The sequence below is a fragment of the Petaurus breviceps genome, unplaced genomic scaffold (genome assembly GCF_028583685.1).
Source record: "Petaurus breviceps papuanus isolate PSGF00001 unplaced genomic scaffold, PetGlider_PUasm1.0 90808, whole genome shotgun sequence".
NCBI classification, from domain to species: domain Eukaryota; kingdom Metazoa; phylum Chordata; class Mammalia; order Diprotodontia; family Petauridae; genus Petaurus; species Petaurus breviceps.
Window position 1 is genome coordinate 3,542,629 of NW_027187349.1, and position 16,214 is coordinate 3,558,842.

General features: G+C 36.3%; 1 protein-coding gene across 1 annotated transcript in view; it reads left to right on the plus strand.

The window, feature by feature from the left end:
• Nucleotides 1–16,214, plus strand: part of IGF2R (insulin like growth factor 2 receptor) — a 160,884-nt gene that overhangs the window by 66,452 nt on the left and 78,218 nt on the right. The window contains exons 5-10 of the mRNA XM_069070364.1: nucleotides 2,306–2,438; nucleotides 4,290–4,410; nucleotides 6,470–6,575; nucleotides 12,949–13,111; nucleotides 13,329–13,506; nucleotides 14,898–15,001. Of these exons, the coding sequence (XP_068926465.1) occupies nucleotides 2,306–2,438; nucleotides 4,290–4,410; nucleotides 6,470–6,575; nucleotides 12,949–13,111; nucleotides 13,329–13,506; nucleotides 14,898–15,001 (805 nt within the window). The remainder of the gene's footprint in view (nucleotides 1–2,305; nucleotides 2,439–4,289; nucleotides 4,411–6,469; nucleotides 6,576–12,948; nucleotides 13,112–13,328; nucleotides 13,507–14,897; nucleotides 15,002–16,214) is intronic.

Consider the following 16,214-nt stretch of genomic DNA (forward strand, 5'->3'; position numbering starts at 1 on the left):
ATCGTTTACCTTGTTCAGGGGAAAAAGTCAGCACCCCAAACTTCAAAGTATACAGGCAGAATTATCAAGACAGAAACAGATCAAGTAGACAGCTTTCCAAACTGTCCAGCCATTACATCCATACCCAGTCAACATCTGGGTTTCCACATCTGGGTTTTTCAAAGCCGGGGGACTCTCAACAACAGCTTCCCAGAATTCAGATCAAATCACAGAACACTTCTCAAAGTGAGCCCCCAAAACAAAGCTACACATCAGGGCTTATATAGCCTTCTCCTGGCTCAGAGAATGTAACAACCTTATTGACTCACTGGCCAATCAAGAAGTATCTGCTGAAAAACAAGCCTCCCTCCCCAGGCTTCAGGTGCACTTTAGCCTAGGGGCCGGGAAGATCTTCCAAATTTGCATTCCCATTACAGTCTGTGAACTGGAATGACGAAAAAAAATTTACATCTTTATTTTCACTAACATCTAACTTAAACATAGCATTTCCTTCATCTATAATATTTTCCCAGAAACATTATTTTGAGGAGTCAATAGTCTTTACCAGACTGTAAAAGGAGATTGTAACACAAAGAATGTTTAAGAACCCCTGCTGTGGTGTGGGATCTCTGGGTCTGAGAGTGAACAGTTGAAGGTCATTTTTTTATACAGTTCCAGTCAGGTTGTTTTCCATTCTGATTGGACCAATTCACAGCTCTGCCAGCTGTTTAAATCTATCTTTCTTTCTGTAGTCCCTTCAACATTGAGTTTTTATTTTTTATCACTATTGCTACTTTAATGTGAGGTAAAACCTGAGAGTTTTCATATGTATTTCTCTTCTTTGTAATTGGGAACATTTTTATATGGTTGCTGATAGTCTGCAGTTCTTAGAAAACTTTGTTCTTTTGACTGCTTATAATGGGTAATGGTTCTTGATCTCAGTAATTGATGTCAAATTTCTATATCCAAGGTATTTGATGTAAAGATATTTCCCTAACTTCACAGTTCTCTCATCATCATTCTGACTGAAACAATTTTGTATTTTGCAAAAAACTATCCAATTGAAGTGGACTTCTTTTATTTTTTGTGATTATTTCTATCTCTTTTAGTTCCCTTCCCAGACAATCCAACCTTTACATTGCTTTCCTGAATTGATCAAACATTTTAAAAGGAGTCACAGTGACTTCATAAATAAAACATATTTTACCTTAATTTGTTCATATTATGGGCACAGTGAATAAGACTTTTTTTTAACTAGTTGGTTGGTTCTGTGTGACTATAAGCTTCAAGCACTAATGGGTCCAAGCTTCATTAGTGGATCCCTGATGTATGTAGACACACACAAAGACAGACAGACAGACACACACACATATAAACACACTCTCTTAGTTGACAAAATGAAAGGCAAATTTGTGAGGCCTTTGTTTTAATAATATGATTGAAATGATACCATACACTCATGAGAAATACAGTACTATGAAGCAGTGTGACCCTATCTATGGCAAATCTAAACGAAATCTATGAAAAAACAGAAGTAGAAGAAAAGGTTAATAGGTTAGAAATTTCCCACAAGTCTAAGTAAGTTATAAAAGTCAAGTATAACTTTAACTGGATTTTAAAAATAGACCTGCCCACAAACATAACTTTGATTAAAAGGACAGGAAAATATTTTTTATTAAGGTGGTAATGAGAGATTAAGGGCAGCTAGGTGGTACAGTGGATAGAGCCCCAGGTGGTGTCAGGAATATTCATCTTCTTGAGTTCAAATCTAGCTTCCTGTGTGACCCTGGGTAAGTTACTTCCTTTTCAGTGTCCCTAGGCAACTCTCTAAGATGGTATGGTGCTGAGCACATGCTAATTTCCATTGGAAGAGGAAGTTTACTTATCCTGAGTTCCCTATACCAGTGAAGTCATAAGTGTGAGAGGGCGAGTGAGCGAAAACCTGCACGCACGCACACACACATACACACTCTCACACTCTTCCCGTTTTATGGTAACTGCAATAAGACTTGGGAGTGTATGTGTATGCATGTATCTTGACAGATTTCTTTTCCTTTTATCACCAGCAACCAAAAGTTCATATGGAGTTGGTGTGTATGTTTTTGGTTAGATCTATTCATATAATTTGTTTCAGATTTGCTTCAGTTTTATGTACATAGCTATCATAATTGTAAAGTAAAGTAATATTTATACTGATAGTTGATGGTGAATCAAAGTAGCCTGGGTGCTGTGATATGTAAAATTCTTAATACCAGTTTCATAAATGAAATGTGCTTGGTGCTTACATTACAAACCCTTATTTGCTGACCTTTTTTCTTTTTTCTAGGTGCCTTGCTATGTGTTTGATCGAGAGTTAAGAAAGCATGATTTGAATCCACTGATCAATACCTCTGGTAGCTACTTGGTGGATGACTCTGATCATGATACTTCCCTGTTCATCAACATCTGTAGAGATCTAGGTCTGTGTGTGTGTGCGTGCACGTGTGCACTGTTTGTTGTTTGGGATTTTCTCAAGACTCCAGTCTTGAGTTTCTGAAACTGCTTTGTCTCTTTTCTGATTTGAAATGAATATTTATAATTGTCCTAGAAAAACACACTAGCATTTTTCTCCCGTAAATAGGTATTTATTTTATCATCCCTCCCTATCCATAATCTAGTGATTTCCTGACCTTTATTCAGGCAGTACTTATTCTAGATCAAACTGATCAAGATGAAACCCTTGTGCTGTGTTAGCTTTCTGCCAAACAGTACTTCCAAGGGTAGTTCTTAACCCCAAGACTAGCATTGTTATGTGTTGTTGGATATTGGGCAAGAGGGAAGGTGAAATATATACTAGAGGTTAACCCTATTTTCTGGTAATCCTTTGAATCAGTGATCCAGAGAATGATCAGATTAGATCTCTTAGATATGCCCCAAGTGGAGAAGGTGTGAGTAGGCACAACTGTGACTCCCTTGTGTTTTAGGGGAAAACCCTGGCGGAGTTTTGCATCTACTGACCCATGTAATGCTTCATGTTCTAGTTGTGTGTATCCTGCACCATTCTAGAACCTGTTGACCAGGAGCCCTGGGATTTTTGCCAATTAATAATTGTGAAAAGTCTTGGGCCAATTCAATAACTCTTAAAAGATGAAAAGCCCAACTAGATTTGAACTCAGGTCCTCCTGACTCCAGGGCCAGTGCTCTATTCACTGTACTACCTAGCTGCCCTTGTTTTAATTTTTAAAGATGAGTGTTATGCTCTTCTACCAAGGGCAACATGGTCATTTCTTCAGGCCAAGGTTTTCAGTGGCACCAGGTATTATGGAGAATAAAGATAGTGCCAACTTCTTCCTATACAAAGTCTTCAATTAGACATGTTAGGACTGGTATATTCTGCTGGTGATCTAGTAAAAACACTGTATTGTGTTAGCTGAATACTTTTGTGTTTTTTAAGTTTTACCTTTTATTATATTATAAACAGCAAAGCAGTTTAAAAAAAATTTTCTATCCCTAATTTCCCATTTCTATACTTGATATTTCAGGTTTTGGTTCTAGGAAAGTTTTAAAAAGAACTTTTGAAAATTAGTCCACCAGTTGTATGGAATAACGTTTTATCTAAATAATCCAAGATAATTTTCCTTTTTTGGTATCAATTTATATCAAGAGATTTTTCTTGTTCCCAATGGCATCCTGTTCAAATGTATTCCTTTGGAGAAAAACAGTTCTTTATAGATTGGGCTTTTTTTCTCAAATGCATTGAAAACTAAAATTCCTTCATAATATTTTGTAAGTTATTGTGGATAGATTTCCATAGTTTGGAAGATCTGTTCAAAATGTGTCTCTGACACTTATTAGCTATGTGACCGTGGGAAAGTCAGGTAAGCTCTTTGATGTTTAAGACTATAAGTCAGAGGTGTTAAACACATAGCCACAACCACAGGTCATGTTGAGGCCAGCAGCAATCCTGAGGGCTGGAGAGTTTGGCCCTGATGGTACTAAAATATAATTGGAAAATATTAATGACTCTTATTTCTATTGGCTTTTGTTGTCACTGCTATAAATTATGACTTAATTAAAGTCTACATCAGGGGAGATAGTTCCCATACCAAAGGATCAGGTCCTTGATATCTTGAAATGGGCAGAATAATCTACCCAGAGCAGTTATGGTGTGAATATGGTATGGTATGAGTTATGGTAAGGACAGGAAGTTTGATGGTAACAAATACAACATGCATGAAAAAAACCTTGATTCCCAAGCTTAACCTTGTTCATTGACCTACTACTTCTGTAATATAATCTGTCACTTTTGATTTTTTTTTCTTTTAAACTAGGTGGATCAAGTCAAGAGACACGGTTTTGTCCCCCTGGTACTGCGGCATGCCTAGTGAAGGGGAATCAAGGTTATGATGTTGGAAGGCCAAAAGAAGGACTGAAATTAGTGGACAAAGACAGGTTAGTCTATAGCTATATATATATGTATAGTCTATATATTGTGTTATTGCCTGAGGAAGATATGAGTTAATAACTGTGCCTCCATTTGAAACTGAAAATCACTGGCATTTTGTTTACTGGGTGCTTAGGTTTTAGCACCAAAAAATGCCATTGCTTTTATGCTCATCAGTGGCTGCTCTGGTGGTATAAATCTTCTGAGCTACCTTTAGGCCATTACTGCCTGCGGGAGTGGGTAATTTGCTGAGGTCCTAGACTTCCATATAAGTGGGATAGTTGTGTGGGGTTTTTGAAGTTGAGACTTGAGTAAGTGCATGCCCCCCTTGAGGGAGAGGGCATTTAAAAAAGCAAACAGTACCAAAAAGTCATCTCCTGTTCAGCTTCTTTTTTACTTTTTACCTTCCGCTACTCTGTAGGAAACACTTTTTCATAAATCAAAATTAAGTAGGTTCAGTTTTTGGGCTACTGCTTTCTTGTTTGTTGAATTTGTATCCCACCACCAACCACCATCACCAATCATTTGTTAAGCTTACTATCTGCTAGGGTTACAGTGGGGATATGAATGTAAAGCAGGAAACCTTATCTACTCTAAACTTGGCCCATGTTGGGGGAGACAGTATGTGCACCTAAGTAGAAGCAGCACGTGCACCAAAAATACAAACAAATACTAGGAAGTTAAATAGAAAGGAGGGATGGAGAGAGCACCAGCAGGTTGGGACATTCAGGAGTTGAGCTGCACTGTGAGGGAAGGAGGAATTCTCTGAAGTGGAGGTAAAGAAAGAGTACATTTCAGAAATGTGAGACAATCTGCACAAAGACCTGCAAACAGAAGAGGGCCTGTTATGTGTGAGAAACAGAGATGGCCACTTTGACTAGATTACATAAGGCAGGAGGGGGATTGATATACAGTGAGTCTAGAAAGACATGAGGAACTTTAGAAGGTAGACAGAGGAGTTCCTATTTTGCCCTAGAGTCAAGAGGGGAGTCATTGGAGTTGATTGAGAATAGTGTCAGAGAAGAGATGGTGAACAATATCCAATGAAGAAAACGTTTTAGCATTTTTGTATTACTCTACCAATTTATACTTGTTACCTATATTGTACCTTGGGGATGTGGTGGGGGTGGTAAATTATTCTGGTGATCTGATTTTTTAAAAAGTTCCTAGATTCAGTCCCAAGTCTATGGATTCAGTATATTTCAGTATATTACAAATGATAGACTTTCAGGACTTTTCAGCCATCTGGGGTTGGTGGTATATCAGGCATATGTTTAAAAAAAACAAAACAAATTTGTTATTTGCTACTGTCTGTTTCTCAGATTGTTACTGAAAGGAATTCAAGAGTATTGAATAACAAAAGTTGAGGTAGGAAGACAAAAGCTTGGGAATATATTAGAAAACAGGACAGGCATATGCCTCTTCAGATGCTTTTTCATAAATTAATTGTATTCGCATCTTCAGTTAGAAGGGTTCCTTAGAATATTTTCCAGATTTCAAGTTAAGACATTTCACTTGGTTTATTAATAAATCTGACCATTTAATCACTTTGTGTGAAGTCATGTGGGGTCCTTCCCTGAAAACTCCCACTGCAGAACCTAGAACTTTTAAACCAGTAATGATTAAGCCAATGGTACCTTTTAGTTAAAAAAAAAAAAAGCAGGCAGCTTACTTTGGTCTTGGCAGCCATTTATTGTTGACTTTGAAAAGGAAGTGGTAATACAGATTATCAGCTTAAAAATGAGTTTATCTTGTTTGGGGTTTTTGCTTGATTATGGGATAGGGTGAATGTACTATTAAGTTTCAAAGTTGAACGGCTGTTTTATTCTTAAGATTTATATTATGTCTGTGGCAGGAGGGTTACTTTTTATTCTCATTTTTTAAAGAGATGATTAAATGTTCTAGCCACATAGTACTCATTCAGAGTCTCCATTGGGTTTTACTTTTTTGGAAATAAAAAAAATAAGTTATTTGTGAGTAAATGTTCTAGACTCTGGAGGCAGATGGTACATTCAAAATGTATATTTGACTTTTAATCTAATATTTTCTATTTAATTTGTATATTAGGCTTGTTCTTAGTTATGTGAAAGAAGGTGAAGATCAGCCTGCTTTCTGTGAAGGTCATACTCCAGCGGTGACTATTACATTTATTTGTCCATCGGAGAGAAGAGAAGTAAGTTTTGTGTGATGTGACTCCTTGAAAGTTCTATAGAACTGCTGCTAAATTATAATGCAACTTAAATAGCTTGGGAGTGGCTATCTTCCTACATTATTGGACATAAAGGGAAGAGCAATGAAAGATTAAGTTTCTGCATAACTAGTTATATAAAATTGAGATGAAACCTGTAGACTACAGTTAAGTTTGACTAAACAGTAAACCATTGCAAAAGTACAAGCAGCTTACTTTTTGCTTTTTATTTTTATTAACTTGAGAGACTTTGATATAGGGAATTTTATTATGAATTAGGACATTTATTTGCTAGGCTCTGTCTTGTGCTGAATCTAGTAAGCTCTTCAGCAAGGTACTATTCATATAAGATAACTAGAAAACAGTTTCATCAAGGCTGGTTTGCTGTTAACACACCCAGGTGTTTTTTGTTTAGTTTAGTTTTTTGCTTTTTGGAGGGGCAGTTGGGGTTAAGTGACTTGCCCAAAGTCACACGGCTAGTTTTTTGTGGTAAGTGTCTGAGGCTGGATTTGAAAGCTGCCCCTATGCCCAGTTTTATATATCACTTATTTTTGCCTTTTATGATGAAAACACTGAATGCATTCCTTATTAAAAGTAGCCCTCATTCTAAGTACTTCGTTATACCAGGTAAAGACATAATATTGAACTGTATGGCCTAATCAACTGAACTTTATTGTTGGAGGTGGTGGTGGTAATTTTTTCTTTTTTAAAAGCTGAATTATAATATGATATGTGGTGCAGCATTGGACAGTTGTGTCTGAGAAGTAGCCTAGGTAAGTTGGGAAGGGGCTGTTCTCCAGAAGGTTGGCAATCAGATGTTTTCTTGTTGGTGTTTTTTTGTTTTTGTTTTTTGTATGTTTGGTTTTTACTATAAGAGCTCATCAAGCAAATGAATAAGTTATAGCATGATTTGGCTGAGTACACACATCTATGGAATTAATAGTATTCACAATATTAAAGTGATCCTGTGACATTATCTTTGTAAGTAACAGTAAAGTCTTCTTTGTTTAGCAAGAAGCAGTTGGTTTTTATGCCAGTTCAATTCAGCAAGCATTTACTATGCACCTACAGTGTGCAGTCTGGGTCTTTGTATGACCAAGAGAGGGCAGAGGAGGCCTCACCATTTATTGGGTGGAGACATTTAACATAGACATGTGTGAATTTTATTTCGGCTTCCATTGGCAATTACAGATACTAAATGATGAGAAAGGTATTTAGGTTGAAATCAATGAAGATGGTATTTTACATGTCTATGACTTATTTTCTGATTGTTATCTCCTCTTCAAAATTAGTGTATATTGACTTTATTTTTGTCATTCCTGTATTGTCCTTATTCTTTTGATCTCCTTTACCATATATACTAAAAATTTTTTGTGGTTATTGTTAACTTTGACCACATAGTTCAGTCTAGTCAGTGTGTTTATTGTTATTTTGATTGAACTTTCATTTGTTTAGACATATCTCCATTTTGGATTCTTAATATTCATTATTATGTCTAATTTCATTAGACATCTCTCCATTGGATTCTTAATATTCATGATAAATTCTGGTGAAATAAACATACCATTAATAGGTATATCCTGTTATTTATCCATCCATTACTTGATACCTAGTTTCCAATTTTTTTGACATTATTTTAAAAAAGAGTTAACTAGGAATATTTTCATTCCAAGAAGAATTTTTTTTAAACCTTGTCAGTAACCTTCTTGGGATATAATCCAACTAGTGGGGATTCTTGACTCAAAAGTGTATGCAGATTTTAAAAATTGTATATTTTTATATTACTTTCCAGTGTGCTTGGACAAGTTCACAACTCTTTCTGAAGTATATTTCCATGACTGTTGTTGTACCATTATTGAATTTTGTCATCTCATTTTCTTTGCCAATTTTGTATAATCTTAGGGTTATTTAATTTTAATCTCTTTTTTTTGTTTGTTTTTAAAACTTTGATTTCCAGATTCTTTCCCTTTTTCCCAATTCAATATAGATTGTACATGTGTAGTTATGCAAAATGTTTCCATAGTAGTTATATTGCAAAAGATTAACTATATTTCCCTCCATGCTATCCTGCTCCCCACTTATTCTATTTTCTACTTTGACCCTGTCCCTTTTCAAAAGTGTGTGCTTCTAACTACCCTCTCCCCCAATCTGTCCTCCCTTCTATGATCCCCCCCCTTATCCCTTTCCCCTCTACTTTCCTGTAGGATAAGATACCCAAATGAGTGTGTATGTTATTCTCTCCTTAAGCCAAATTCAATGAGAGTAAGGTTGACCCATTCCCTTTCACCTTCCTTCTCTTCCCCTCCATTGTAACAGTCTTCTCTTGCCTCTTTTACATGAGATAATTTGCCCTATTCTGTCTCTCCCTTTCTCCTTCTCTCATTATATTCCTCTCTCACCTCTTAAGTTTTATTATTTTTTAGATATCATCCCATCCTGTTCAACTGATCCTGTGCCCTCTGTCTATGTATACATGTACACACATATACACACTCACATATGTATTTATATACACATACACCCTCCTATACATACACATATATATGTATGTATACATATATATTCCCTTCAACTGTCCTCATACTGAGAAAAGTCTCATGAGTTCCAATTATCATTTTTCCATGTAGGAAGGTAAATAGTTCAACTTTAATAAATTCCTTATGATTTCTTTTTCCTATTTACCTTCTCATGCTTCTCTTGCTTCTTGTACCTGAAAGTAAAATTTTCTGTTCATCTCTGGTTTTTTCATCAAGAATACTTGAAAGTGGGGCATCTAGGTGGTTCAGTGAATGGAGCACCAGCCCTGGAATCAGGAAAACCTGAGTTCAAATCTGGCCTCAGATACTTAACTTACTAGTTGTGTGACCTTGGGCAAGTCACTTAACCCCAATTGCCCCTCCAAAAAACAAAATCAAAAAAGAAACAAAACAAAAGAATACTTGAAAGTCCTCTATTTCATTAAATGAACATAATTTCGCCTGAAGCATTATACTCAGTTTTGCTGGGTAGGTGATTCTTGGTTTTAATCCTAGCTCCTTTAACCTCTGGAATGTCATATTTCAAGCCCTTTGATCCCTTAGTGTAGAAGCTGCTAGATCTTGTGTTATCCTGATTGTGTTTCCACAGTACTAAAATTGTTTCTTCCTGGCAGCTTATAATATTTTTTTTTTTTGAGCAATTGGGGTTAAGTAACTTGCTCAAGATTACATGGCCAGTTATTTCTGGGTGTGGTGTTTAGTGTCTGAGCCCGGGATTCGATCTCCAGGTCATCCCGACACTGGAGCTGGTGCACTTACTCACTGAGCCACCTGGCCACCCCTTATAATATTTTATCCTTGACCTGGGAACTCTGGAATTTGACTATGATATTCCTAGGAGTTTTCTTTTTGAGATCTTTTTTTCTAAGAGGCAAATGGTGAATTCTTTCCATTTCTATTTTGTACTCTGGTTCTAGAATATCAGGGCAGTTTTCCTTGAGAATTTCTTGAAGGATGATTTTTAGGCTCTTTTTTTGATCATGGCTTTTAGGTAGTCCAATAATTTTTAAATGATCTCTCCTGGATCTATTTTCCAGATCAGTGGTTTTTCCAAATCAGTGGTTTTTCCAATGAGATATTTCACATTGCCTTCTAATTTTTCATTTGTTTGGATCTGTTTTATAGTATCTTGATTTCTCATAAAGTCATTAGCTTCCATTTGCTCCAGTCTAATATTGAAGGAATTATTCTCTTCAGTGAGCTTTTGAAATTCCTTTTCCATCTAGGCAATTTGGCTTTTTGAAGGCATTCTTCTCCTCATTGGCTTTTTGGGCCTCTCTTGCCATTTGAGTTAGTCAAATTTTTTTTTTCTTTTTGGAGGGCAATTGGGGTTAAGTGACTTGCCCAAAGTCATATGGCTAGTAAGTGTGTCAGGTGTCTGAGGCTGGATTTGAACTCAGGTTCTCAGATCCTCTTGACTCCAGGGCCCGTGTTTTATTCACTGTGCCACCTACCTTCCCTGAGTTAGCCTATTTTTTTAAGGTGTTATTTTCTTTAGTGTATTTTAGGGTCTCCTTTAGCAGGCTGTTGACTCACTTTTCATGATTTTCTTGTATTATTCTCATTTCTCTTCCCAGTTTTTCCTCCAGTTCTCTTAACTTGATTTTCAACATTCTTCTTGAGTTCTTCCATGGCCTGTGACCAGTTCATATTTTTCTTGGAAACTTTTCATGCAGGAGTTTTTACTTGATTGATTCCTTCGGTTCTGTATTCTATGGTCTGGTTGTGCTTCCTGTGCTTGCTCTTCTTGTCAGCCAATGACTTGACTTTTGAGCTCTTTGCCATGGTAGAACTTTGCTTCCAGAGTGGAGACAGCTGTGTCCCAAACCGCTGGGGTTTCTGCAAATGTTGTCAGAGCTATGAGGAGGGCTCCCCAAGCCCTGGCACTCTGGCCACACACTCCAGGACCACCACCCAAGACTGTGATCCAGATCCATGCAGGTCAAAGCAAGAGTGATTACCCTCTGAATGGTCACTTGGTCCCCCTACAGTCTGCAGGCCAGGAGCTCCGGAGGCAGCCATGCTGCAGCTGCTGCATCTCTGCCACCTCTTGTCCCGGGGGCAGGAGCCGGACCACGCTTTTCTGTCAACTGGTTCCAACAGAGTTCCCCACTGAACTTTTACTTTCTCTTTGGTATTTATGGGTTGAGAAGTCTGGGAATAGCCACAGCTGCTGGTGATTCACTCTCCAGAAGTCTGCTCTGGCTGGTCTGTGCTGCTAGTTGGGGCCGCCCTTTGTCTGGGACTGTGTGGCTTGCGCGGGACTGCATTTAGCTCCCAGGTTGGTCTGATAAACCCTTCTTGTCAGCCTGCCAGGCTGTCTTCAGTGGGAGATTTGTTTCTCTCTGTTACTTTGTGGGTTCTGTAGTTCTAAAATTTGTTTAGAGTCATATTTTACAGGTGTTGGATGTGATTGGAGTGGGAACACAGACAAATTCCTGCCTTTACTCTGCCATCTTCATCTTTAATTTCTTTTATTAGCATTCTCAAACTTTGTGATTATTGAAACTTTGATGGAGCATTTTTTTTTTTTTGCCTTTTGGAGGGCAATTGGGGTTAAGTAACTTGTCCAAGGTTACATGGCTAGTTTTTTTTGTGTGGGTGTTAAGTGTCTGAGGCCGGAACCTAACTCAGATCCTCCTGACTCTGGGGCCGGCGCTTTATTCACTGTGACACCTAGCCGCCCCAGATGTAGCATTTTTTGAAGCAGCAAACAATGTTGTATTATTGGAGAGATTTAATTTTAAGCTTATGGATAAAATTCACTAACCAGGATTCATGTTGAATCTTTATATTGAGTCTAGTTAAGTTGTACTTTTAGGTGCTTGATCCATGTTATCAAAGTTTGTAATTATTTTAAGTGCTTACTTAGGTTTTGAGGTGACTGACCTTATTTGAGTATTTCTTGAGGTATAAGTTTCCTCTAAAAGCCCATATAGGAAGCATATGATGGGCATATGAAACTTAATACCTTTTGTTTTTAAAATTACTTAACTCCTTTTTATTCTTCAGATTTTGGATAATGAATTTGTAGGCTTAAAGAGCTAAAAGTTCCCTTTGACATAAATGTAGTCCCTCCTTTGTTTTACAGATGAGGAAGTTGAGGCTCAGAGAGGATAGGTAACATCTGGGCTGAGGGACACAGTTAATTTCTCAGGGCAAGTTACTGTAGCTTTCTGGGCTTCACAAATGTGAGATTTAATGCAGGTCTCATTAGCATATTCTTATCAGTTTTAGCTACACTTTGGATAATGCTTTTGTTTAATTATTGATACCATTTTGTTCACCAAAAATGCTTCCTCTGCATTTCCTAATATTTATTCTAATTTGATTAGTATTTGATCAAATATGTTTCTATTTTTGTTTGATTATATAATTTTCTAATACTAGTTAATGTTCTGAGGTACATGCATATGTACATGTGTATTTGTGACCTGTGTCTCTGGCTTAAATTCTTATCTCCCCAGCAAGTATCAAAAGTAATTTACTTTATATTTTCAGTAGATCTTCTCTAATACAAAACCTGTTTATGTATCACAAGGTACTTTCTCATAATTTACTCACTTCCTGGAAAGTTGTGTATAAACTGAGTTATTACTGAATCATAACATTTTAAATGCAGTTAGAGAGATGAGTATTTAGGGAGTCCTCCTGTAAAGTGAGTTATCTCCAAATTAATCTCCTTTATTCATTTGGCCTTTTGTCTGTTGAGCTGTCAGAGAACAAAGCAAATCTCCCATTTTGGCCTGTGGTGTGCTCATCAAACATGAATGGAGCTTTGTGCTTTTAAATAACTGTTCTTTTCTGTTTCGTTTTGTTAGGGCACGGTTCCTAAGCTTACTGCTAAATCCAATTGCCGATACGAAATTGAATGGGTCACAGAGTATGCTTGCCACAGAGATTATTTGGAAAGCAAAACCTGTATTTTGAATAGTGAACAACATGATATCTCCATTGACCTTAACCCTCTCACCCACAAGAAAGGTATGTCCCCTTACTCATTCCTCTTGTTTTTTATTAATAAGAAATTTTCTGGCAAGAAAGTTGTATAATCATCATGTTCATCTTAGTTTGGGACTTAAATTAGGAATTTTTAATGAAATGAAGTAAGGAAAAAATGTTTCTGATTTTTAGTAACATAAGGGAACTCTTATTTGGAACTAAATATGTATTTCATTTTGCTTTTATTTTTTATTTTTAGATTATGAATCACCATACTATGCTACAGATGGAAAAGAATATTTTTATTATATGAATGTATGTGGAGGAACTGAAGCCCAGGTTTGCAGTAGTAAAAAAGAAGCTGCTGTGTGCCAGGTGAAGAAGACTGATCTAGGACAAGTCAAAGTGGCAGGAAAATACCAGAACCAGACCCTCCGGTGTGTTATTTTGGCTTTTGTGCAACGTTGACACGTACCTCTGCTGATTTGATTAAAAAAAAACAACCAAACCTAAGAACCTTATTCTTTCTCCTGGTTGCCCCAATCTTATAAAGTAGACAGAAAAGTGAGCTTGAGCCAGCATTCCTTCCTGCTACAACTAGGCTTGTGATTTTTGCAGGACTGTTTTGATATCAAGTCACCCAAATGATTCAAGTTCTGTTAAGTTTGAAATCTGTCTTTGTGGGTATGGATGAATGATCTTGTGTTAAGATTGGCATTTTTTATAAATGATGTCATTTCTATAGAAGTCACAGAAATATTGCATTACATTAGTAATGTAATTATATGAACATATACTTACATCAGTAAATTCAAATCTGTAGGTTTTTTTTGAGATAACTTGTTTTCTTCTATGACAACTTTATTGTCTGATGACACTAAATTATGCTGTGCAAATAACTACAGGGAAAAGAGAATTTCTCAAAGGTATTTTCAGTGCAACTCTTGACATTAAGTGGGTGCTTTTTATCTTTAAAGATGTTGTGGACCTGTATGATTATGAGAGAATAAGTACTGACTTTTACTACTGTAGTTAAGTTTCCAAATTAATTTGGCCATGTAATATTTTTATAGACTTCACAAATGCTGGTCTAGTGACCTAGCAGATTTGGGGGTATGAAATGTCATTATTAAAATGTATTGGGGAAACATGGATGTTGTGGGGATTTCAAGATTTAGGCTTGATGTAAGAGAAGAATTTCTTAACATTTAGAGATCTCAAAATGGAGTAGCTTGCTTTGGAAGGTACTTGATTGACTGTTATTTAAAGACCTTCAAGCAAAGATTGAATGACTTCTTGTAGTACATATTTTGGAATAGATCCTTGAATTACTGATTTTATGAGATACCTTCTGAGTTCTCTTCCAATTTTGAGAGTCGGGATTCCTTTCTTTTCTTGTCTACTAGAAATGGTCACTGGTATCACAATCTTTTCTAGAATGTTAGAGTTTCATAGAACATTGTTTTGGAAACTGCTATGGTTGATTTAATTGCACATCTCTTATATTTTTATCTTGAGCATTTACTCATACTAAACTCAGAAGTTTTATTTACAAAGAAGAAAAATGTTCTAGTTCTTAAGGCAAAATACCTTTGAATTTTTTATCTTAAATCTTATTCTTAACCCAGGTTATAGTGATTAAAAGACTTGATTTACTTGATACTCACTTCCTTTAAAAATTTCACAATCACTGAATAACTTGCTGTCTTACTAGAAAACTGATTGGTTCTTTGTGTGCCCAAAATCTTTTATAGAGGGAGGGAGAGAGGAAAGTGATGAGAGTGGGATAATTTTGACTGTAAAATGCATTTATGTTAATGAATTCTAGATATTCTGATGGAGACCTCACCTTAATCTATTCTGGTGGAGATACATGCAGATCAGGCTTTCAGCGAATGTCGGTCATCAACTTTGAATGCAACAAAACAGCAGGTGAGGTTATGGTTCTATTTAATATACTTCCTGTATTTGAATTCATAATGTTGTGTTAAAAGGAGACAGCTTAATGGAATGGTAACTAGGCAGCCCCTCATTCACTGTGGCAAGATAACCTTTTTTTTCCATTGCCTAATGGGTTAGGAGTATTTCTCTAGGCATTTTGTTCTGCAGCCCAAACTTTTATGGCTGCTCTGCCAGCAGCTTATTAGAAACTGTTGTTTTGGTTTCATTTTGTTCTGTGCTGTTGTAATAGATAAAAAAAAAAAGTAAATCCTACAATCTTGATCTCTGTGAAATCTTCATCATTCAAGGTTCATCTCAAATATTTCTTCTATAACCCTCTCCTGGTATTAATCAGGTGGTAGTGATTTTTCCCTCATCGAAACTCAGTATTTTTCACTTTTGTTGTATACTTAGAGTCTACTTTGTTTTAATTTTATTTGTTTACATTTCTGTCTTGTTTCTCCTTCTTGATAATAGTAATTATAATAATAGGTATTATTATACTGAATATATCTTATCTGTGTTTGTATTTTCTCCTTTATTTAATACCTAGCAAAGCTAAGCCTTTTATGTGGAAGACATTTAACACTGACACTTAGTGTTGAGTAAATAAATGGTTATTCCATCATTGGATTTTTAAAAAAAAATTAAAAGCCAAACTTTATAGGTTAACTCAGGCACTTAGGTTGTACAGTGGTTAGAGCACTGGGCTTAGAGTCAGGAAAGTCTTATGTTCAGGTCTGGCCTCAGATACTTATTAGCCCCTGGGCAAAGCAGACCTCTTTCTGCCTTGGTTTCCTCATCTATAAAATGTGGATAATAGCATCTTCTTCCCAAGTTGTTGTGAAGACAGATGAGATATTTGTAAAGCATTTGACAACCTTAATGTGCAGTATAAATTTGTGCTATCATTGTCATGATATTCATCATCCCATATTTTGAAATAAATGTCTGAACTCTGTGGCATAGAAATTAGCTTTATGGAAATGGATTGTAGGAAGATATTAGATGGCTAAATTTTTTTTCTGAACTTATTCTGTCCTCAAATATGTATGTCATCTGAAGCAGTCAACAGGGTAAATAATACATACCTTATTTATGTAGTTTCAAAACTCCTCTTGGCAAAATTCCTTCAAGACATGAAATAAGTAGCTGATTCCATCATTGAGGAATAGTATACACCAAAATCTAGTTTCATTGGTCT